This window comes from Buteo buteo, chromosome 4 (genome assembly GCF_964188355.1).
Source record: "Buteo buteo chromosome 4, bButBut1.hap1.1, whole genome shotgun sequence".
In the NCBI taxonomy this organism is placed as follows: Eukaryota; Metazoa; Chordata; class Aves; order Accipitriformes; family Accipitridae; genus Buteo; species Buteo buteo.
The window spans coordinates 42,638,531-42,664,705 of NC_134174.1; the positions used below are offsets into that span (position 1 = coordinate 42,638,531).

The 26,175-nt window shown below is 35.7% G+C and overlaps 1 protein-coding gene across 30 annotated transcripts in view; it reads left to right on the forward strand.

Moving 5' to 3' along the window:
* Positions 1-26,175, forward strand: part of KCNMA1 (potassium calcium-activated channel subfamily M alpha 1) — a 529,204-nt gene that overhangs the window by 151,675 nt on the left and 351,354 nt on the right. Inside the window, exon 3 of one of the 30 annotated variants that reach the window (XM_075025687.1) lies at positions 22,261-23,229. The exons of the other annotated variants lie outside the window; for them this stretch is intronic. Within the exon in view, the coding sequence (XP_074881788.1) occupies positions 22,261-22,290 (30 nt within the window). The 3' untranslated portion in view covers positions 22,291-23,229. Of the gene's footprint in view, positions 1-22,260; positions 23,230-26,175 lie in introns of those variants that run through there. 30 annotated transcript variants of the gene reach the window in all.

Below are 26,175 nucleotides of genomic sequence, written 5' to 3' on the forward strand. Positions count from 1 at the left end.
AAAAGCAAGTCAGTCAGAAACAGGCAAAATTGTGCTAAAATGGAGTGTATAAGGCTTTGCTTTTTAATCACTGCATGATGAAAATGTCCTTTAGATTGGCAGCATTGAAAGAAAGAAAAGAAGACAAGCCCTGGGCGGCTGAGGGTGGGGCAGAGTGGGGACAGCAATTAGTGGCAGTAGTATAATAATTAAGTTGTTGTGGTGGGTTGACCCTGGCTGGATGCCAGGTGCCCACCAAAGCTGTTCTATCACTCCCCCTCCTCAGCTGGACAGGGGAGAGAAAATATAACAAAGAGCTTGTGGGTCAAGATAAGAACAGGAGAGATCATTCACCAATTACTGTCATGGGCAAAACAGACTCAGCTTGGGGAAAATTAACGCAATTTATTACCAATCAATCAGAGTAGGGTAATAAGAAATAAAACCAAAACTCAGAACACCTTCCCTCCACCCCTCCCTTCTTTCTGGGCACAACTTCACTCCCGGATTCTCTACCAACCCCCCCACCCCCAGCAGCACAGGGGGATGGGGAATGGGGTTTATGGTCAGTTCATCACATGTTATTTTCTGCCACTTCATCCTCCTCAGGGGGAGGACTCATCACACTCTTCCCCTGCTCCAGTGTGGGGTCCCTCCCACAGGAGACAGTCCTCCGCAAACTTCTCCAACGTGGGTCCTTCCCACGGGGTGCAGTCCTTCAGGACCACACTGCTCCAGCGTGGGTCCCCCACGGGGTCACAAGTCCTGCCAGAAAACCTGCTCCACAGGCTCCTCTCTCCGCAGATCCGCAGGTCCTGCCAGGAACCTGCTCCAGCGCGGGGTTCCCACGGGGTCACAGCCTCCTTCGGGAACCCACCTGCTCCGGCGTGGGGTCCTCCACAGGCTGCAGGTGGAGATCTGCTCCACCGTGGACCTCCATGGGCTGCTGGGGACAGCCTGCCTCACCATGGTCTTCCCCACGGTCTGCAGGGGAATCTCTGCTCTGGTGCCTGGAGCATCTCCTCCCCCTCCTTCTTCACTGACCTGGGGGTCTGCAGGGTTGTTTCTCTTCCATGTTCTCACTCCTCTCTCTGGCTGCTGTTTTCCGTCCGTCCCAACAACTTTTTTTTCCTTCTTAAAAATGTTATCCCAGAGGCGTTACCGCTATGGCTGATTGGCTCGGCCTTGGCCGGCGGTGGGTCCGTCTCAGCGCCGGCTGGTATGGGCTCTCTCGAACACAGGGGAAGCTTCCAGTAGCTTCTTACAGAAGCCACCCCTGTAACCCCCCCCTCCCGCTACCAAAATCTTGCCACACAAAGCCAATACATTCCAAGCATCTCCTCCCCCTAGGAGGCTGCTTTCTTAATGTTCTTAATATTTACTTACTACGTTTAAAAACCTAAAGATGAGGAAGTCGTATGTGAAAGTACTTTCTTAAATTAAAAAGTGAGTCTATACTTTTAAAACAAAATACTAATTTTCTGTAATGTAGTTTGGTTGGAATGTATAATTGTTGCTACATTCTCTTCATCTATCCTAAAAATCCAGCAGTCATTCTTTTTTCCCAGCTCTGAGTGTCCTACATGTTCAAAGGTTGAAAAATGCAAGTCTCACAAATGTTTTGACAAGATAGAACAAAGTTTTGAGCTTAGTAATAAAACTTGGGACTCTGCTTGGCAGAGGGTCTCATTCTGCAAGGTCTACACATTTCTGAGAAATCAGTGTCAAAACTTTAAAACTTGATTAAAAGTCTGAATGAAAGACCATCTGGTGAATAGAGAGTGCACTAAATGTTTGCTATGGAAAGTTTTAGACCCTTGACTGGACTTCTGAAGAACTGTTAAAAATATTAGAAGGCCTCACTGCTCATTCAGGGAAAGATGAGTGGCATCTTTCTGTGACTATAAAAATGTAAGACTTCAGGTTTTCTAATTTGTTTATAATGATCACAGTTTGATTATAAATATATGTGGTACTGAAATGCAACTAATTTGTAATACTCTTGCTCAAGCAATCATTCTTAAGTGTAAGTCAGTTATTTTACTTAGATAAGACATAGGTTTTGTCGATAAATATGTTATAAAGAGATTAATTAAAAATTGTAACATGTAAGAGTACCCTAAAAATACATAAAGCAATGGAATTAAATGTATTGGTGGCTGGTTGGTTTTTGTTGTTTATTTGGGTTTTTTTTTAAGTTTGTATTCAGATGAATTGCTTGAGAGCTGGTGGAGTGTTTTGAAAAAATACAAGTAAGGAAAACCAGTAGATTTTTAAATATATAAGTAATTATAGTAGATTTTCCTGGAAAAAATGTAAGTATGCTATATACTGCTTGAGGTTTTTTTCAGGGTATTTTCACAGCTTACTCTCTGCTCTTGCTGTAATTTTATTTTTTTTTTTCTGAAGGAGAAGACTCAAATTCTTTTAACATTGAGGCCCCCCCCCCGCCTTGCAATAAGTTACAGTTGCCTAGCAGCCAAAGTGAATTTTAGCAGCACAGAAATTGTGTGGGGTTTCTCCCTACTTCCAAAGGCAGTAACAGTTCTCTCATGAGTTTAATGAGACTAGGTGCTCAAAGGATAATTTGGTATCCCTGACAGATACAAATTTGGAGGAGGGCGGGTACATTTGATACACATACAGATTTTTTGACAGTGTTGTTGACAATATCAGCTATTATACTAGATTTGCAAAGCAGGAAGAGAAACCTTGAACAACCCTGAGTATGCAACATCTGAGAATTTGAATATGGAGTTTAACAAGCTTTCTCAAGGATAAACAAAGCTCTTGTAAATTTTGGTCTTTCTTTTTCTATCCATTGTGGGACCCTCTCATCTTGAAGACATCTTGCAACCAATCTTCTTGTGGAATTAACATACAGTTTTTTTCTGAGCACTTGTAATATTCTTAGGATGCAGTTAATCTCACTAGGACTTAATTTAGAATAAACTGTATTAATTGACTTGACAATAGAAATTGAATGCATTCTTCATTGATTTAGTCTTTCATACTCAAGCCTTTTACAAATCCAAACCTGATGTTAGTTTTTCAGCAGTGAAGGATGTGCATTTTTGGATAACCAGATTTGTTTTGCAGTCTATTTATTATGACATTACATTTTTTCTTAGATAGTTAAGGAAAGTTTGGCATGACGTATAAACTCCCCTAGTTAGGCAAAAGTAACTAGTGCCCTATTTTCCCTTGTATTGTGCTCTAGATTTCTGAACTAGAGGAGAAGGGGGAAGCCTTCTCAGCCTCCAGGTCTGACTGCACAGGCAGGAACCACAGGATGTTCCATGTCCTCAGTGGTTTGGTTTTTTGTTTGTTTGTTTTGTTTTGTTTGTTTTTGTTTTAATATGTTCATTGAACCAAGGCCCATATCAAGACTTGTTTTCATAAGCAAGTAAAATAGTTTGCTGAAGCAAAATTGGGGTTTCTCAGGATGTGATTGAAAGATTTCAAAAGATACACTGAAGTTTCAGTACAAGGTTTACTGTCATCCTGTTTCAGGAGAGCAAGCATACTTTTTTTTTTTTCCTACTCAGTACTGAATCCACTTCCAATTCCTAGCATAAAAATGAGATTTTACCTGAACATTTGGGACTGCTAAACTTTTCAGGGAAGTTATAATGATTTTAAGTTATCTAATCACATTAACCATTAATTTGCCTTTCTACATGTCCCTAAGGATGACAGAACAATAAGTAGCTGTTAATAAATTAAGTATACAACTGCCTTTTAAGGCAGATGACTATTTTTGTTTTATGGATGAAGAAAGTAAAACACAAAGGAGCTGATGACCTCAAAGTGTAGAAATTAGTAGCACAGTCATACCCATGGCAGCAAATATGTGGCAGATGAACTTCAGTGTGTGTAAAAGTAGGGCAAAATATCAAGGGGAAAAAAATCTAAACCACACTTACATGATTCTGGAGCCAGAACTGGTAGATACAGCTGAGGAAAGATTTTGGCATTATCATGGATAGCTCTCTCAAATAACTGACTCTGGGTATAGTCAGGAACAAGAGAGATGACATAATTTTACTACTTAAAAAATCTTTATATACTCCCATCTTGAGTCCTGTGTGAAGTCCTTAATTTTATATCTTAAGAGTGACAGAATAAAGGACAGAGAAAGGCAACAAAAGCAAGAAGGATGCAAAACAGCTGCCTTACAAGGTAAAAATTGCTGGGAGTTCTCAGTTTGGAGAAATGGCTCGTGTGGGATATGGTCAGCATTCACAAAGGAAGTTGGTGGACAATTTATGCCAAACTGTTATTAACCAGATGCTAAAAACAAGAGTGAGTTATGAAAGTTGTTAGAGATCAACTTAAGAGCAATTTTTTTAAAAGTGTTTTTTTAATATGAAGATCAGTGAGCTTCTGGATTTATTTTTTTTTCTTCTGTAAAGGGAGACTGTGTAGACAGTGTCAACAGGTTCAAAAAATAGATTGGACAAACAGGCAGCAAACAGCTATTACAGAGAATGGGAAGGGGTAATCTTCCAACATACCTATTCCAAAGACTGTATGAGTGGAACGGACTACAGAAAGTTACTATTCTTTTCTGTTCTTCTTAAAAAGCATCTCTCATTAACACAGTCAGAGATTTGTCTCTGTGCTAGAGAGACAACTGAACTGCTCTGGGGAGCATATTTTATGGCTTGCAGTCATACCTTCTGATCACTAGATCAAAATTTTACTCACTCTTCATCTTTAGATTAATAGAGTAGAAAAAGGAGACATTTATCTAGTCTAAAGGGAGTGATGGGGAAGCATGTTACCTTTAATACATAATAATTCAAATATTCATGAATCTTGTTTATTTAACAGATTTAAGTGTATTTCTGAATCTGTGTGTAGCAGATTATTTGGTTTTTGGGGGTTTTTTTTAGGTCTTCTGAGGTGCAAAGAGTTGTGTATGCATTTTAGATTATATACTATTACATCTGTATAAAATTTCCCCTTTCCTCACCCTGGTCAACAAATAAGAGAAATGTCATAAGGAATAAAGGGCATAATCTTATCAAGTTAGGGCATTTGTATAAAGATAGTACACAAAGCTGCTAAGAATGTACCTTTCAGTGTGTTAGTGTCACTGTTCAGATCTGTTGATCGCAGTTGTTCACAGATTAGAATCTGCTTGCCAATGTTTGTTACTTACCTACTGTTCATAGGGTATAGTTTGGATTCTGCTCCTCTCTATTGAGAAGTGGACTTTGTTTAGTTATTTTTAATCTTTCATAGGCATTAGCGGCACATAAATGGATCCAAGAGATGTATTCTAGATTGCTTTAATCTCCTGTGTCAATGATGTGGGCTATTTCCAGGGTTTCCATAGGAATAGGAACAATGCTTCTCCATTTGAGTTCATGAGGTACTGAATGATAATGGAATAGAGTAGGAAGTGTTGAGTAAAGTCTTGCTGGTTTCTGTGGTAACTGCAGCTAGTTTAAGTTCTGTTTATGCCTTTTTTTTTTCCTGAATATTTATTTTTTATTGACAATACCAAGTATTGTTTTGCAGGGTTTTTGCTTTGGATCAAAGGGTGGGCTTCTGTCCACAGTCCTGTGGGAGAGTTCTAAGTTCTTTTAGTGTACATATTTCTTTGTCGTTGGACTATTCAATTCTGCAATGTAGCTGTAGCATTTCTGCTTATCACTGCACCTTTAAGATAGCTACCTTATGTTTTGTGAAACTGCTGTAATTTCAGTGGATCTTGTCTCCTAAAAAAAACCAAAACAACCCCCCCCCCCCCCAACAAACCAAATACCAATTAGTGGTTAAACTAAAATAATAAAAATAAGAACATGCTAATAACTCAGTATGAGACAATATCTAGGACCAAGAAGTTGCTTTATTATCAGCTATGACACTGTAATATGGGAAGAAAGGTGGCTGACTTTAAGTCTTTCTCCATCAGCTTGCTTTTAGTGTTAATATGCCAATCTTAAACTTTCTTTTCTGTTAAGTCTCCCATGAACTGTATGGCTAATCAAACATAAATAGTATTTTTTCTCCTCAATTTTACCAGTTATAAATACTGCTGTGTGAAGATGGGGTAGGTGAGCATAAAGTAGATGTACATGCTATCATAAGAGTGACCTGAACTATACTGAGAACTGGACTTGACTGGACTTAAAACTTTACATTTGAATTGTTAGCTCAGAAAGTGGAGAAATAGAAAATTAAGTGTATACATCACACACACAATTTATAAATGTTTATCTTAATTAAAATTGCTAATTTTTAAAAGCTGCCTTTTTGTAAGCCAGATCTTAGTGTAGTCTAATCTACCCCGTTTCTGTGGTGTTTCAGTGAGCTTATAGCTGCTGCCATGGCAGTTACCTACTGTAAAGTTATCTTCAGAAACTTTCTGCTGTGCTGCAGTGACTTCTGTGACCTCTGGATAGATGGGCACGGTTGTAGAATCTATTCTGATATAAAGCATGCAACTTTTCCTACAATGGGAATAAATATACCTTGCTAACATCTTTGACATCTACCACTTCCTTTTTTTTTCTAAATTAAGGTATCTGTGGTATTCTATCATTAAAATGAAGAAGAGCAAACACATTTAAAAATCATGTTGTGTGTAGTTTTGAATAGTATTATTTGAAGAATATCAAGAACATGGTTAGTATTCAGACAGTTATAGCAAAACTGGCTTAGGGTAACTACTGTTGCAGAGGGTGACTTCTGTTATACAAGTCTTTATTGTTGAAAAATATTTGTAAGACCATCCCTTTGTTAATGTCAAACATAAGTTAGGAAAAGTCCTTGCTACTTCTTTCTTAGATATAGCTAGAAGGAAAGTACATAAATACAGAAGTGTTCCTTCTGATAACGCCGCGTTACATCCTCATGATAAGAGTGTGGTGCAGAGGAGATTTACCTTCCACCTGTGGGCCACTGACAATAGTCAGATACTGAACAAAAGATATGGACACAACTGTTGCAAATGAAGCCTATTAGCAAAGCTCAGCAGAGGAGACAGGTGGCTTCTCCTTAAGGCACCATTCCCATGCAAAGGGCTGATGATGATGCAGTTGGTAATATTGTTTGTTTAATATTTTTCTCTTTGCATTTAGTGTATTTGATAAAATTGTGCCTGTAATCAAAACACCAATGTGATAATGCATATTTTTAAAGGTATTTCTGTGTACGTTTTTATGCAGCTCTGCTATCAATGATTTGTTCTCAGGTGTGAGGTAAATGGAACAAACTGCTAAGCTCGTGGTTAAAAAAAATAATTAAAAATCTCCCTTTTAGTGTTTAGCAAAAAGTAATAGTTAATTTCCATACAAAATATTGTCTATCAAAATCAGTTTCCCTTTGCTTCTTAAATATTCAGTGGGTTTTTTTAAAAACTGTTGTTTGATAGTTACTTGAATATGTACAAGTTTCCTGAGAAATGTTCTCAGCATATTCTACTTGACTTCACTAGTTTTACATGACTCCTTAAATGTGCACTGCTTTGGCACTGGAGGTTCCTCTCTGTAGTAATTAATGCTTTGTTTCAGCTTCAAATGCTGCAGCAGAGACAACTTCACAACCACTAAAGCTGCTGAAAGTCCCGCTTTTCCTGGGAAGTCTAATGTCTGTCCTGTGGCTGGAAAAATAGTATGCCATTCAGTCAGAATCAGTTAAAATGGTGGCTACTGACGTGCAGAAGTCACAAGCCTAATTTGGCGTATTCCCTAGATAATATTTTTTTTTTTTTTTTTTAACGGTTCTCCCTATTGATAAGGTGTGGAAGGCTTGGTTCAATCTGAAGTAATCGTACACAACGTACTTGACTTTCTGAGAAGGGAGCAGGAAATCTAATGGTAGAAACTAGGACGAAGAAGTTGTAAGTTCAGAGTAAAAACTGGGGAATGTTAACTGCCTGTTCCATGTGTTTCACCTAGAAGCTGAAAGCTCTCGGTGTCTTCTAGAAGTCTCCACTAAAATGGCATGAGTTTAAGGGGGAAATTTGCATGTCTGCTCTGACTGGTCCTGCTCCCCCCTTCCTAGTAAGAGAGTCTTCATGCTGCAGACACTTCCCTTCATCTCAGGATGAGGATAGGAGAAACGTTTGAGTAGAGAAGGTGGGAGAAAAGGAAAGAGCTATTAATATTTTCTCAAAAGGGGAAGGGACGGGACTTTTCAGAAGTTTGAAGCAGTTCTGCTGCTTCTTTCAGTCTTGTGAAGATTGCTTCTGTTCAGCATAGCTAGGATAGATGGGTGAAAAGGCAATTTCTGCAATGTAATTCCATGCCTATTAATGAACTATAGAACCACTGACTGTGGTCATGGAGAGGGGCTCACAAAACTAAATTGAGGCAGGGTAGGTATAGAATGGAAGAGGAAACATCATTTGATTCTTCCCCTATTTCTGGTCCAAACTTCAAAAAAAACCTGATTTCAAACAGAGTGTAATTGCTACTGCCTAGAATGGGGATACCACATTAGAAACTAAGGTGAAATGTGGAACCTGATCCTGTCTTGCGTAGACAGATGCTCTTCATTGCATGCAAACTAACCCATCCAGTTCTGTCAGATGTCCACAGTCCTCTCATTGAAAAACATGCGACTCCTACATACTGTTAAAAAAAACAATTTATGCCTGTCAGGGTAAAATCTTGCAAAAAATACTTCTGTAAAGATGAGTTGATTAGTGAGCCATCTGATATACAAAATGTGATACTGTCATGAGCCTGCTGGAAAGGATAGCAGAATGCTAAGCTTTTTCATGAAGATGCACTATTTTCTTTGTTACTGTCAGCCATTATATTTAATCCCAAAACATGCATTTTGAAGGTACTGAGTGTGCCTTGAGAAAGGTATAGCTGTGTGTCTTGGTAACAAGCAAGAGTTTATTATCTGCATTTTAGTATCAATGCAAAATGTTTGCAACATCTTTGTGAGCTGTTTAATTTTATGATTTCTCCTTTTTTTAATCTGTTCCTCAGGAAAAGGAAGGAATTCTGGCTTTGGTTTCCTTGGTTTTGATTTTTAAATCTATCCAACCCAAATACTGTAAGGTTAAACCTTACATGGAGAATTTTGAACTAGAAGAATCAACAGTGCATGCCGTTAGGGCAGTTGATCTGTATGTGTTTTGGGTGTCATTAGACTGTCTGGACAGTGTTGCATGCTAGCATTTTTTACTCCATGCTACAGTTTAGCAACCATGCATATGTAAACAGAACATCAGTTCTGGCGCAATCAGTTCTGTTGTTTTAGCTAAATCAGAGAATTCTACATTCTGCTCTAAGCAATGTAAACAAAGCTGAACTGCCACATTCTTCTACCCCTCAAAAGGCTGGCATAGTATTATGTACATAAACCCAGCACAGGTATGAAAAGATGAATTCAGCAGGAACTTTCTTGAATATATGATAGCAGTTTGCTCATTCACATCTTTTTTTTTTTTTTTTCAAGGCTGTGGGGTTTTTTTGTTCTCAACAAAGGCCTGAGCAAATTTTGTCATTGATGCTTGTACCTAAGGATTTGTTTCAATGAATGTGATCAAGCCACATTCTGTCAGACTAGATGTTAAAGTCCTTTTCTGCTATACTTAAAGGATTGTGAAATATTATCAAAAACAATGAAGTACATGCAAATCAGAAGTTCTTCCATGTTACAAAACAGCAACATAAATCAGCATGTTGAACATAAAGGGCTTGCATGTCACACTAACAGAAAGATAATTGAGAAACCTGTAGATATTTTTCTATCAAGCTCTAAAAAATTGTTGTAGGAAAATTTTCCTATAGATTACCTTTCAAGGTAAATATTACAAAGTTGTTTTGGGCGAGTTGTTTGACGGTTTTCAATTTGCTGTCATAGAAGGCTGTGAAAAGTAACTAAGAAAACCAAGCCAGCAGTTTATAGGTTTACAGTTGCTGTTTGGTGTTTGTAAGTACAATAGAAAATGTTTAGAGATCTCCAGACTGGAAAAGATTGTCAGCCACTGGCTTAAATATATTGGAGGAGTTAGTTGGGAGAAAACTGTCCTGTCTTTGAAATATCAGCTAGAGGACGTACAATAGATGGTACAGTCCATAACAGTAACTTTTAATTTCTGAAACGTTTTCTGTCACTCTAGAAAAATAATGTGAGCAGTGTGCTTCAGTAAATGCAGCACAGGGCTGGAAATTTGACATGGTTTCTGTTCTTGGCTATAACAGTAACTTGGGTGATTTTGAACATGTAACTAAACTTGCTATTCTCCCTTTGTTTCTGTGCAAGCCAGGATTAAAAAGAATTACCCATGCTTGTAAAAAGTATTGAAATCAGCTTTTAAAAAGTACTGAAATCAGGAATTTATTTAGTGAAAATTTTTTTAACTCTTCCAATGCACATTTCAGGTCCAAAATACATTTATGTCCTATGTAGTTAAATCTATCTAGTATTATGAAATATGTGTTATGTCCTCTTTATATAAATATGTATACCTATACACACACATATTATATTTCTAGATCGGTATCTGAAGTATTTTTATTTCCATATTTTGCAACTGAAGATGGCATATGCATGTATCAAAATATTTTTTTACTATACAGGCTCTTTTTCTTAGTGGTTTTTTCTGCACTTCTGCTTTTTTATCTCTTTTGGGCCTGATAGGTACGGACAGATAAACAATCTGAATTTTTCCTTGCTATTCAGTCCATTAGACTCATTATGTATTCTTTTTTGGAAAGAGCCTTGGGCATCAACACTAGTTGCTTATGGTTTCTTTATAGCTGATGGCTCTTGATATGAAAGATCTATTTTTTTAATGATGCAGTTCTGTTGCATATCCAAACCCACTGTTTTACTTCTACAAATGAAAAGCCTGCCTATGTGAGATCTTTTCGTATTTCCCTTAAGAGAATGTATCTTGTGGTAAAAAAAATGTTAAATCTGGTTTGATAAAACTTAAGTTATATTACTAGTTGAGACTTAATCATGAGTTAATTCACTGATATGGAATTACACTAATAAGCACAGGCTGAAGTTTGAAAACTTTTGGTTTGCCACAAAGTAAGCATTGGATTGAGAGAGACTTCAGCTTTGTCTTATCTAGTATAGTTAAGAATACTGACATTAGATGCTTGGACTTATAAGGGAATTCTCTACTTTATTGTCTTTCTGATTATTTGGGGAATAGGAATGTGTGAAAAAGCTTGGAAAATAAATCTTCATTTTTGTTGCACTTTCAGAATGAGCATGCTAATTGTAAACAGCTTTATTACCTGCTATTAGGTCTCATTTACAGGTACAATGCTGAGTATGTAGGAATCTTCTTTGTTTTAAATTTGTTTAAAATTTGTTTTAAATAAGGTTTAGTATTACAGCAACACCTGACTCTGCATGAGTATTGGCATTTCAGTGTTATTAGGTGTTTATATAAATTTACATTTATATAGAATACAAATACTTTGAAAGTATATACTATAGTTAGCATAAAGTGTCTTCACTGTAAATTAGGCATCACAATCTGATATGGTTTACAAGGTTAGGATATCAAGAATAGCAAGCTTTTTCAAACAAACAATAGCAGCGTGAAATAAAATACAGTACATTAAATAGAGCTATGTATAAAGAGATCAGATAGTTCATGTTTTTATTTTACTGATAACGTGTTCAGGTTCCCATTGAGTAAACCCTTGTGACTTTGATAAAAATGAAGCTGTTAGCAACCTATTAGATATGAAAATGATTCTAAAAACCTATGGAGTTAATCGATGAACTGCATGTAGCCACTAGAAGGTTTAAATAATGTTTCCATTTCTGTTTGTTGCTGTGAAAGAACTTTTTTAACCCCCCCCAACTTGTTATACAATTCAGGAACCTCACTTATTCCTTTGTGACTTCAGTGTAATGCCATTATTGTCAGGAAGTTCCATGGATTTCATCAGTAACACAGAAAGCATAAGAAAAACAGTTTAAGATATTGCTGAAACGAAAATTTGTTTGACCAGCAGAAATTTGAGACCTTTGAGAGGCTAAACTGAACAGTTTTCAACACTTTCCATACTACTTTTCATGTAGTGGAATGCATTCATGCTGTCTTTCCCAGAAGAAAAATTGAGGAGAAGAATTTAAAAAATATATACTGTAATTAGTTCCAAGTGGTGTGGGTTTTGGTTTGTTTTGTGGTTTTTGGGGAGGGTGGGGGTGGTTTCTTTATTTTTTTTTTTTTTTTATATTCCATGATCTCTTTGCAGTAAATTAGGCATCACCATTTGATATTGTTGATTCAGATTTAAAGATTCCCAAGCTTTCTTCAGCAAATAATGGCAGCCTGAACTGTATGAGGATTTAATATTTAGTTGCCATTAAAATACTCTACAGAGAGAATTTTGATAGGCATTTGCAAAGACCTGTGTTTACTTTATGGGCACTCTGGAGGTTAGTACTGATGATATCATATTTCTCTAGACTTCTACATTATTCTTATCTTAATAAGTATTTCAACCAGTTTACTTGGTACTAAAGTAAGGCATGGTCTTCTGTTCGTTTTGATGTGATAGTTAGCACCTGATACAATTTTAAATACAGTAAGATTAATTGACCAGTTCTCCGATGGTTAGTCATATCATTTATTGCAAATGAGGGACTTAATGTTTTTTATTATTGGTTCAGCAGCTTTATTCTTAAACTTTCAAAACTCTTGGTACTTTCTTTTCTCTGATCTTGACAATATTTTCTTTTTGTGTCAGATGGTACCAGACTGGGAGGTTTCAATGGTCAGTTCAAGGATTCTGTTTCAGATGAGGAACTGTATTTCTGTGTCAGATTAACCACTTTTATTGTAAAGTTGGTCTTTTAACTTACTCCTTTTTCTTATCTTAAATTTATAATGGATAAGAGGAGTAAATTAGCAGCAGAGATTGTTGTTTTAAATACTACTCCACAAAAGTATGATTTCTATAAGTGTAAGGCTATCTCTAGTCTAGGAGAGCTGATTTGAGAGAGGAGAAAGGGAATTGCTTGTCAGGGAAACATTTTGTAGGGGGTCCTAATCCACTAAAGAAGATAATCAGAATTGTGTTCAACTGAAAGGCAATAAAATGCAGAAGGTGGATAGTGTCTATTTTACTGTTTCCAAGTCTGCAGGGGGTGGGGCAGCTGGCAAAGGAGTAAACCCACCATCTTACACACAGACTCTCTATAAAGACAACAAAAGGCACTATTAGCCTTAAAGGTGCAGTTCATTTATGAGATTTGTTAGTCTGAAATGCACTGTAATCTCTTGTGCTTTACCCATAAGTAGAAACAAACAAGAAAAAGTGTGCTTTGAGAAACTGTGACTTGCTCTCATCTCCCAGGTTAAAAAGCAAGCAGTGCACCTTTGCTGCTCTTATACCTTCAGAAAGCTATGTGCATGCCTTTTATTTCTGAAAATGGTGCATTTTCTACAGTTTTATTCCTGTGGGTGATATAAAGCCCTCCAATTTCTCTAACAAAGTACGAAGTCCAAGAACTCTGGTTTAGCCATTAAAAGAAGTGATAACAAAGGAAGACAGTAAGTGCGTCCTGATCCTCTTTTATTGGTCTTGGATGCTGGATTAGTTTCAGCTTAGAGGTATGAAAAGGTGGTTTCACACTGCATAAAAATGAATAGCTGACTAGAAAGAATTCAGCTAAAACATGAGTTTCACTTGGGAAACCTTGATTAAGCATGAATGTATATAATTAGTTTTACTGCTTTATCTTTCATCTAGTACTAGGAGCAAAGTATTATTGCCTTTATTTTCTCCGTTTTTGGATGTTTTCTACTTTTTAGACTAGGACAAGTATTTTGACAACAGGAGAAAAGCTGTTTTGCTCAATGTAATTAAAAAAAAATTAGAAGTTCTTGGTACTTTTTTTTTTTATTTTGAAGTAATCAATTTTAATTTTAAACTTTCCATGTAAGAAAAGGTGACAGGAATATGTCTGCTATGATAAGCAGTTAGCTCAAACTGCCACTGAAACACAGTCATGTATTGTAAAAACAAAATACATGTCTTCATTGCTAGCAAAAAGAAAAAAGTCTAAAAAGCATAATTTAGCTTACAGAATTGTTGACAAATGTGTGGAATCACCTTTCCCTGCTTACTGGTTTGGAATAAAAACTGCATAGTGTGGTTCATTATGAAAATGTCAAAAACTAGGTCAGAAGGAAAAAAAACAATCTAAGGAACTGTAAGACTGAAAGCATTTTAAAACACCAAGTTAAATTTGTTTCTAGCTGCTGGGTCAAATTTTGGTCTTGTCCATATCAGTGTAATTTAATTGAAGTTAGTGCAGTCAATCCACATTTACACTGGTTTAATTAAGGACAGATGTAGCCTTCTATTTTCAAGGATGAAAATATATTTGGAAGAGCCTGCTCCTGTCAGAGAGCCAAATGAAAATTTATCAGAACTAGAGACATCTGCCTTTTTACAAGAAATTTAAAGACTAATAATATGTTCAGGCATATTGTTAATGTAAAACTAGGTATGGGATGTTTCTTAAAGGAGGATGAATAGGCTTTAGAATTAAAATAAAACAAAGCGGAAGAACTTGCCTGCCACAGTCCTCTGGGGAATTTCTGGACTCAAGGTCAGATGCTATTGAACAGAAATTAAATCCTGTCAAAAATCCCCCTGTGAAGTCTTCTTGGCAGCACCAGATATGCACATACAATTCATATTTAATGGCAGTAACAGTTGTAGGTTGAGCAAAAATTTGGCTGAAGCAACTTCTTATGTGTTTGGAGACATATTCTGGTTCTTATATGGTTCTCTATAGCACTTCCAGTTTTCTAGACATCTTTTCAGTTTTCGAATGCCATGCTCTTACTTTTCAAGGTGGGAAACTGATGCTGGAAAGTTTGGTAAAAATTTTCAAACTTATCAGTGAGGTCTTGTGTTATGTATATGACTACAGAATCATATTTTCATTCCTAAGCCTTAATTATATCTCATTCTGGAAACCCTGCCTTTTTTTCCTTGGTAAATGACATTAAATAAATAGCAAACTGTTCCTTTTTCCATTTTTGTAGGAAGGTAATGTGAGCCAGTAAGTTTCAGAAAAATATTGTTCCTCATACAGTTATCTAATAGCATGCTTTCTGCCTATAGACTGCTGAACGGAAGGTCCGTTAAACGTACAAATCTGCTTATATGGAAATAGATCAGTGTGATAGTTACTCCCAAGGATGCAAATATATATATACATATGGTACTTCAGTAAGTATATTATCAAAAGACAGCAAAGGAAACACAAACTCATGATTCCGTATGTCTTATGTTGATTTCAGTGGGAGCAGGGTTTAGCCACAATATTAAATTATTTAAACTGTATGCATAGGTTTATTTACTTGGATGAATAAACATTGCTTTGAAGATTCTCCATTTTAGAAAACTTTGTAGCAAGTAACTTAATTTTAAAGTAATTCCTTCTCTATTTATGAATAATGAGTTGAAAGCAGGGTGTTGCTTTTCATTTTAAACTGTTAAAAGCATTGACATGAAATCACAGGAAGGAAGTGCTTTTGGAATGGCTTTAATGATTTACATCTTGCACATATTTTTTCTGTTGCATATCCTGTAAGAGTTGACATAGGACAGTAAGGGTGTTTCTCTTTATTGCCATACCGATAACCCTTAAACTGGCATGGATAAATCAATATTAGATAATAAATAAAGGTGAATTTTAGTCTTGCAAATTAAATGACAAAAAATAATTAGGTCTATTGACAGATACAGTGCTCTATGAGAACTGTTAAAAAAAAGCAAGTTTTTATGAAGTATTGCTTACTTTCTACCACTGCATGGTGTATTACCTATTGGTCTAGGTAATAGATAAGATTCTTCCAGAAAACTTTTTAACACGGCCATGTAGAGACTTTAGTACTGCTGTCTAATAAAGCAAGATCAAGTGATGTTGTAATGCAAAGCTTAACACTTGGGTTTTTTCCTTTCCTGAAAATATTCTCCTTTTGTAGTTATACAAAACAATGTTTTTAATGTGACCATTGCAACAATGAAGTCTCATAGTATTTCACCGAATAGAAACATCAGTTAGAAACAAAAACTTTCTTGCATGGGAGGCATATTTCAGCTTTATTAATGGTAGTTGGAAAAGAAAAATGAAATTATGTTTTGTCTCCTGTCCTACTGTGCTAGAGTGCCCCATATTTAACCAGGTTAAACCAGTCTTCTGGAAAGAGTAATACATTTTATAAGGAAAGCATTATATTAGTGTCAACATTTTCTTTTAAAATCAATAGATCTGGTAATGTATTAATTAACATAATAAATTGCAAAACATTTCTTTTGAGAAGTATTTTGAAATAGTAACATGAAAAGACTATCAATCCACTGTTAGTATTATGAACTATCTTGATAACATAATAATTCCAATAAACTGTGGTTGGAAATTTAACTTGCACTGATATAAAATGCCACCGAAGAGAAGTGGCATAACTTAACATTCTGACAGGTATGTAACACTACTTCATCTGAGTTAGCTGTACATAAGACACAACCTGGAAAATTGCTTCTAGATGGAGGCAGCAACATTTGACTTTTCAAAGCCACATTTTGTGTGGTTATGTACCACCATTCATGGAACGTAGTAATCCACTGTATCTTGTTCAGTTGAATGGTGACCACAGAGCACTGAGTCATCATTTTGGAATCACTGAATTTATTATTAATTTCCTCCCCCATCCCCCAGTACAGTAGTCAAGAGTATGATGGCTAAAATATCTGTACTTACAGATATCCTACTACAGGTGCAGATACTTTGACAAAAGTTGTCTTCCCAGGAGAGTCTGTTTCTAATAGCAAAACCAGTTACCTAGTACAAATGATTTTTTTACCAGCAAGATATGCTAGTGTAAGACTTGTTCATTATAATAAGAATGATTCGTTACCTAACTTCTGGATATTAACGTGGAACAAGTGATAAAGTTCTCTTGCATTCTTCAGTTTTAACATAAACACTCAGGTTAGATTTTAGTTGGAAGGAACATAGAATGTTCAGCAAAAGCAAAAAAAAAAAAAAAGTCCTTTTTCTTTTTCCTGAAAGATACAGATGGTGTCAGAATCATGATATACAGGCTGAAAGTTCATATGAGGCAGAAATATCTACCAGCAGAAGAAAGAAAGAAAAAAACCCAAGACTAAAGGTTCTCAATATAATCAATTCTTCCCCCATATGTCTGTCTTTTCATACATGCTCAGAATGTGAAGGCTTTATTATTTATGTTTTTCTATATGTTTATTTATTTATTATATAGCTGCTCGTTTGTCATATCAGTCCTACTTAACAAATGTTGAATGGGGTTGCTGTTCTCATACAACAGAAAGTTTTAAGCTCTTTGTGTTTTGCTAATGCCCTGTAGGCAAAAAAGGTCAGTAAAAGAACCTTGTCTAGGTTTAGGAAACAAATATATAAAAAAAACTGTAAGGTTTTCATGATGTCTCATAAATCAGAGATATGCTTTGCTAAGCGCTTCAAAGACAGAGGCACATGAACAGAAGCTTTCCTAGACAGCTTTTAGTTCGATTAAGATGGAAAGAGGATATGAGATCCAAACTCAAATTCTATACTGAAAGTTTACCCAGGAAGTCAATACCAGAAGTCCAAGGTGAATATTAATTCAATACTTTACCTGATCATTAAAGAAAGTTTAATTCCCCCTTTTTATGATCTTATACTACATCAGTTTCAGAAGCTCATGACTCTGCACTTAGTCATTTAACCCCTACTAAAGGGCAAAGTCAGTTGGTAAAACTACTTAGCCAAGTTGTGCTAATGGGAAGAAATCTCAAATTTTGGTTGTTTGTCTTGTAGTACTAAGGAAAAGGGAATTACGAGTTCCTTTCATTTTGAAGGAGACCTAGCACTGAAAAATAAAACCTGTGATACCCCCTTTCCAGCTTTCCATGGCAGCAGGATAACTTGGGAATAGTTAGTATTGTCTCAGTTTGTATCTCAGGTGGCTACTTTGATTGACTTGGTATGAAGCTGACTTGGATGAGGGGAAATATCTCAGGATCTATAGCCCAGACACATTATTATAATTTTATTTTTTTCCGCTAGCCTTTTTGGAAAAGGTAACCTGCCTTCAAATAGTGTTACCTCTAAATAGCATGCCTGGCCAGTTCTGTCAGATTGTATCAAGAAACTCTTGTTTTACCTTTGTTTGGAACAGAAGAGTGATATTATTGCATAACAGTAGATGTGGTTTCTTTTGTGTGTGTGTGTGTGTGTGTAAAACATAATAAGGTTAGAAGAAGCAAAAAATATTGTTATTTTAACTGCTTAAGTAATTTCTTAGGCTTTGAAATATAAAAATTAATTGTATCCTAAAAAGTTTTAAAAATACCCCCAAAAACAAAACCAAAAAAAGTCAACCCCCGAACCCCCAATACCAAACCAAAAAACTTCAAAAAACTTCGGAATATGAGCCATTAAAGCAAATCTATGTTAATGTACTTTCATAGCTGACCTTTCTGCATCACCCTGCTGAGTGCTTTAAGAATTTTATTCTCCTCTATGGCTTGACAACTTGAAGTGAACTTAGTGCTATTTGTAAATAATATAGCTGTTTGGTAAGGGTTTCAAGTAGTTGTCATTATAACCATGAAATGTAGAAATTCCAAGATTATCTGTGAGGTTTTCAAAACTACCATTGCACAATTAACTTTGTACTGTGTTGTGAAAAGCCAATGATAGGATGGACAGGGGTCCTGTACAATGAGTTTGTGTTATGATGGGAGAATGGGATTTTTGTAATGTTTCCTTTGCAATGCTCTTCAGCTTGGTTTTGTTCCCCTAGTTTTTGTTATGGTAACAGTCCCTTATTTATCTTACTGTATGTTACTTTTTAGCATTAATTTTAATGGTGAATTAAACACAGTGGGAGTGGAGTGAAATAGCTGTCACCTTCTGTACTGTATGTGTATGAATGTGGAGGCTGTGGTCCTGAGTCTGCATTTGCCTAGAATTCCACAACAGGAAACTTCAGGTTTGGAGGAGTGATCCCCTGTGCGTCCAGCGCTGCAATGAAGAATACCTACTTAATAGTCACCATGACTATTGAGTCCTGATTTTGGCTTTTTCACGGCAACAACTTGATGTTGCAATCTAGTTTTAATGTGAAGACAGATGTTCTTTTGGTAAATCAGCTTTCTTCAACAGCTACAAAATATTTTATTCAATTACTATGCCCCTTTACTAGAAAGATTTGCAAGGCGAGAACTATGTAATTTGTCTTCTGTTGACTGTACTTAAAAGGAAAACTGAATCAAGGATGATCTAGGGATGTTTCTTCTTCTGACGTGGTAAAGAAATAAGAGATTTTGACACTTGCTGCCTGGTTTTTCTGTTATTTTTTAGCTGACAGACTGTGATTGAATACAATGACAGAAATATTAGTGGTCTTTTCCATCTGTTGGAACCACTTACCAACTTCAATAAGGACTTGTAATTGTCCTCCGAAAATATGTATTTTCTATGAACTCTACATCTGAACAACATAGAGTTACTAAGTAGCTTTTTATATCTTTTGATATATGAAGTTCCCTATGAATTTGTTTAGTCATTTCTAAATATTTAGTGCAACAATGGGTAATTCCTGCAAACTGTAGCTATAACATAATCGTGCCCTCAGAAGAAATCCTGGTTGCCTTGGAAAAGTTTCATGATAATTGAATAATTTGTGAAGTACACTTCTTCAATTAGTCTCTTCTTTCTACAGAAGAAGTCTTTGTACTGATGTCATCATTAAACAAAGCTATCTATTTCTGCAGTCTAGTGGTTGTCATTGTAGCAGAACTCAGTTATTCAGATGTATAATTCTTCATTTGTCCCTTGTCAGGGTTTTGACCTCATTCAGGTTTCCAGTTTGCTGGCATTTATTGCAGGAGTATTGTGTAGGTTTTTTTCCTTCATGTGTGAAAATTTAAGTTGAAGAACTGTTAAGTTACTTTTCTCATCATAAAAAAGCATTTTTAATGTCATCTTCACCTTTGACATCCTGTGTTGCAGTGATACATAGATTACACCAGATTTAATATTGGATACAGTTAAAATAGTACCACATGTAAAACAAAACACAAAAAATCCCAACAAAACAGAGATCGTTTAGGGCACTTAACTCATTCATCTGCCTCTTCAATATAGATAGCCATGATAGCTTCACTGTATACTCTCATGCCTGTCTATATGCTCTGTACTGATTAGATGGTGGCTTGTCTAGTCCAGTTCAAGTCAGCCAGCTGACCAAACATTTGCACTTCTTTAGGGAGATAATTCTGTAATGTAATAGGCTGCAGCAGAGGAATAGGCTTGTAATCCTCAGAATCTAAATTTTATTTGCTGGCTAAGAAATTTATATATTGCCTATACCTTGTTACTAAGCATATTTAGGGGTTTTATATCTTTTTATCTTTATATTTCTTCTATCATGTTTAAGAGTGGCATGGAGCTAAAGCATTGATTACATCACAAATTGTATGTGCAAAAATATCCCAGAAGTCTTCAGGTTGTTGCAACATCTAAAAACACTTTTTGAAATAAAAGTCACTTTCAATTTGTTTCAAATATGGGGACACTGACAGTTTGAACTGAGTTTTTCTGTGCAGCATGTCTGCTATGTTTACTACCCAACTTTAAAGTTTTAATAACCAATGAAGCATGAATGCAGTCTTTAGAATGGCTTTCATTACATAGTCTTGGTGCAGTAGCAGCATACTATTTATCTCCTGAACTCGGAGAGAATTTGGAAAAGGTAATATGTGATTTTTCTAATCAAGTGGAATATTGTAACGCATAAGTGCAAAAACACAAATGAAGGATGTAAGAGCAATAATATAGCAGTAAATGTTATGGAACACTAGATTTATGTGTTATTTTTTAGTTTTCACTCTGTTTAAAGTGGAACTACTGTTCAACAATAGTTCCATTATCATTCTGTGTGGCAGGATGATAATTTGTGCAATTTGCAAAAATCTTTGACAAGGTGTCTATTCTAAATAAGTAACAGAAATTTCCAAAAATCTTGGCAACTTGTCACTTAGTTTTTCAGCAGTCTAATATTATCTCTAAAGGATATCCAGTGTGCTTAGTCTGAAATGTTGACAAAACAGCTAGGAGGAATCTGCTAGTTTTACAAGGAGGGTGAGTCAAGGAGTTCTTTTAGTATCAATACCTTCATTTGCAGCAGTGATTATCAGAGGTGCTTCCGGGTAGCTCTCTGCCTAGAGTGGTGAGGCAAAGTGATTAGTGCTTAGAAGCTGAATAAAGGTGCCTAATGTATTCTGCTACATTAAGAACAAAATACTCCCCACCAACTTTCAGTGATTAAAAATTACAATGAAATATATTTCAAACTTATAATTTACATGGAAATACTAAATGTCATGTAGTCTTTAATAGCAAGGAATTTGAAAGAATCAATTTTAACTATAGTATTTGGATTCCAGTTAAGTAATTAATTTTCAGCAGTATATTTAGGACAACCCCTAGTTAGAAAAACCTGTCTTCCTACACTAAGGTTTATTTTATTTGTGTTTATTTGTATTTTCAATTGTATAGAATTAATTTTGATCAACAGGGCTTGGAAAATTTGAAACTATTTTTATAATAAAGCTTAAATATTTAAAAACTCCTTATGTCTGTAGATCTTTTTCTCAACATTTGATTTAGTTGGTAGTCCATTCAGATGACTGAAATTGGAAGAATCCCTCTATTGTAAATCCTATGCATTAAAGAAATTAATGACGGTACCTGGTATGATGACAGTACTGGTATGGTCTGGTACTATTATTTGCTTATTTCTTTAACCACATATTCAAATATTTCATTGTATGCAGAGTGTTATGTTAGAATCTCTAAAAGCAAAATGATCAGAACTTTGACAGAAATATTGCATTGTATAAGTATTGCAGATTTGGGCTCAAGTCATAAAATATCAGCACAGTTATCCCCTCTCTACTAATCTAAGTTCCCATCAAATATCTAACGACAGTGCTTCCCTGGTCATATTTTCCAAGTTTTCCAACATCTCATTTACTTTGCTGCAAGAAATGTAGTTCTAACATTTCATTCTTTTCTTTCTTCCCATTCGTACTTTTCATATGATTTTTTGCTGTCAGGTGAGTCCCCATCTTTGTTACATTTTTTCTATGGTGTTACATTTCTTTAAGCTGTATAACACAATTTTAATATTGTTTCTCTTTTATGACTCATCTCTTTTTATTCTCTTTTTCCCTTTAAAAAAATAATTTAACTTCTTTTTTTTTTTTTAATTGCTTATAGAATAGAAGCCTCTGGATTGAAATGCACTAAAAAGCTCTAGCTGTGAAGCTGGATAACTTTTAAGACTTCTTGTCCATTTTCCAGACTCAGAAGAAGAAGGCTTAAAGAAGTTTGAACATATTTAAACATTTGAAATACTCTTCCTTGTCTCAGGTGGATATGGACATGGGGAAGGTGTCATGAGGAAAGGTAGTTGTTTGGACTTGCTAGAGTGGCAATACTTGATGGCTTAATAAAGACTAATAAGTAATGGTTATATGAGAAAAAGCCTAAGCTTATTACTCTGGGCTTGTTCATATGCCCATTCGTTGTGCTCTGCTGACAGAGCCACCACCCACGTCACTGAGCCCCACTGATCCTGAGACACCTTTGCAGGGCTCATGGCCAGTTGCACAGTAAAACTTAACACATTTGCCCCTATTGCTTTTTGATCCCATCCACTACTCAGGGGTAAGGAAAAGGGGGATGATCCTTCCAACTGAAAAGAATCCATTAAAAAAATACAAATATAATCTCTATTCTAATTCCATGATGATTTTCTTGGACTTGCATGCAGGTGATACTGGAAGTATGTAAAACACACATGCATTTCTTCCTGTTTGGACTAATTTAGAGAATCCTCTGCAATTTCTAGAATATAGTGGTTTATTTCCTTTACAGTCTGATTTCACATCTTCAGTGGAACTCATTTAAATATTACAGCTTATTTATTTTCCAGTTTGTGAACAGCTGGAGCATCGTATCAGTTCCAGCTCCTGTATTTCACCTTTTTTCTATCTTTTTCTATCTTATTTAATTACTCTTAATATTAGAGGAGGAAGGCAAAATTAGAAGTAGACCCTTAATAAGATTCTTGAAATTGAAAGCTTATATTGTAACATTGTGTTTTCAATTCCTGATTAGCACTAAAAATTTATTATGTTTCTGAGTTGGCAGAAAGTTTTCCCATATATATGTATATATGTGTGTGCGTATGTATGTGTTTATATATATAAACATATTAAAAGAATATCTGTGTGTGTATATGTATATATTACATATATAAAGAATGTATCTGGGGCTTAAGGCTGCAAATTGGGACTGACGCTGCCACTGATGTGCTATGCAACATCAAACACTGATCTTGCTTGTCCTTAGTTTCCCATTTGTAAGTGGAAATTATTGCTGACTTCCACCTTCGACCTTGCTTTCTTGCTTGTTGCGACTGTAAAATGTTTAGGGGGGAGGTTGATCTAATGTAGGACCTAGAACGGTATGGCTTCCACATGGTTAAATAATACAACATATGCTAAGAAACTTCTAGCTTAAAAAACTACAAACTAATATATAGAATGGTGTCCACTGTTGTAGGTAGAAGTGGATATTTCATTATAGTCTCTTCATTGGCTAGCAGAACTTACTGGGATAGGAGTAAAAACTAAATATCTCCCATGTGAAAGAGTATATTTAATGGCTGAAAGTCTATTTTACTTCAAAGCTCACTTTTTGCACATGGTACCACATGGGAACTGGACACTTTCCCATTCCCTCTTAAATAAGTTCAACTGAGAAGAATTTATTATTGTCATCATGTGCCTAAAAATATGTGTAAATTCTTTGAAGATGATGTGCCTTGAAGTATAGATAGTCATGGCAAAACCCATTCGCACCTTACTTTGTAGTCATGTCTGAAAATGCCCAAGTATTCAGAAGAACCTCAGCTTATCAAAATGATATAATTATTTTAGATTTTTCCTGTGAATCAGAAGGAATACCACCTATCTAATTTCATTCCCAGCAAAATGTAAGATGCGATGATTTGAAGAGGGTAGACTTCAGTCTATGATGCACCTGGTAATATCCCTCATCTTTAGGCTTCAATACACTATGTTCATGTTAAGTATGATTTATCAAATTGAAGTGACTCCAACTAAGCTGTAGTTTAGCTCAGTTTATTTAACCATTTCAGAGGTAGCTGGTAAATAAAGAAAGAGGAAAAACCCCAAGAAATTGTCCTGTGCAATGAAAATCCTTTTTTTGTCCAGTTTTTATGAAAAAATGTTACAAGGAAACATCACTATCCTTTGTCGCCCTTGTGTGACAAAACAAAGGTGCATGGGAAAGTATAGCCAGCCATACAGCTTGTACTGGGATTTATACAGGAGTCCTATTAAATTTGTTTTGACTGTAGTCTGATTAGTCTTGTTTATATCTCTAATGCCACATTCACCCCTTTCAACAAAACTTTATGAATGATATGAAATAGAAATGAATCTTAATTAAGATGTAGATCCCTGGATCTAAGGATTTGATGTTGATTTAACTTACTTGACATTTAGTTTAATTTAATTATGGGAAGTCTCTCTTGGTAGCTATCAGAGAGTGTGCATGGTTGCCTCATTATCTTGCTGTGATAGTATGTGGCTGTTGTATTATTTGTATTTGCTCATTCTCTCGATGATTGTTTACTCATGGCCCTCAGGGAAAACTATATTAAATAATTCTGCAATCATTTTTCCAGAAGCAAGAAAAATCTTAGTGTTCTCCTGTTTTCAATGCTGATAAAAGCTAGTGAAATTGAGCTACTTTATAGTATAACTTCAGCATAGCTGGAATATGTTGGTTTGGATTTGATTTGGAAATCCCACCTTAAATTCTTACCAAACAAGGATTTCTAGAAATAACATCCTGGAAGTTGATATTTTTGTGTAATATATAATACAGCATTTAATTTTATTTTTTTTTTGGAAGTCACTAAATCACAGTGCTTTAAAGTTTCATGGGGAAGCTGCAGCACTGTGCAGCAGCCACGGGTGGGTGGCGTGATGTGGGAACAGAAAGCTGTAGCTAATGAAAAAGGTAATGCTGCATTAGTCCCCATATGAGGAATCTGTACCTATGTACCTCTACAAGTTGCTGTTAGCCTACTGTAACTGCTTTCATTCCTGTAATTTCTGTTGGGTTGCAGCACAGAATAAAGCCTTTCAACAGTTGGAAGATGGTTGCATGGTATTCCAAGGTGACTCATAAACTGATTAAACAGAGACGTAGAGAGGACTGTTCTCCTGATATGATAATTTGGGTTTCCAGTTATTGCAGCTAAAATTCATATCAGTCTTTCATGATGTAAATGTCATGGGTTATTAAAGAATCCTCTGGTTTTCAAGTGAGTAGTACCACATCCTTATTGAGTATTTAGAGGCACTCAAACCTCAGCATCTGCAACACATGCATCTGTATCATATGGAATATATTTACTGTTTTAAGATGGATATTTTTAATTTCATGATCCTTTCAAGAGCTGAGGATCTGCTGTTCCTCGCATCTTGTGGCACTATAAATCTGCATTAATTTAATTGATTTTAGTGGAGTTCTAGTTGTATAAAACTAGGTCAATATTAGAATATGACTGAAATAATAAAATAAAAAAGATCCATATATATAGAAAAGTTCAATATATGCAGCACATCTGAGCAAAGAGCTTGTGGCTTGAATTCAGATATGAAATTTAGAAAACTGAGCACGTTTAGCAGTTTGCTTTGGAGGAACTGAAGCTTCTTACTTTGCTGACCAGAATGCAAGCTGTGGTTCATTTGCTCTAGTCCTTTCTTGAACGTATTGAAGTAGGCTTGATCTACAGGAGGCATCTCGTATGTGAATGTGATTTAGAGACAGACCAAGAAATTTGGCAGATGGTAACATTAATTTTCATTTTGGGAGCTAAGACTGAATGCTTGTGCAGAATTGCTAGTATTGTGTTTTTATTGAATACTTTTTGTAATAATTGAATAAGAAACGTAATGGTGCAGCTAGAGACCAGTTTGGAATTTTAGTGCTGATGATTGGAACATCTGTTACAGATAGTCCTGTATAGATATCATTGTATCAGCAGTTGCTTTTGTAGTTCTAAGATATGTAACCCTAATTACACTTGCC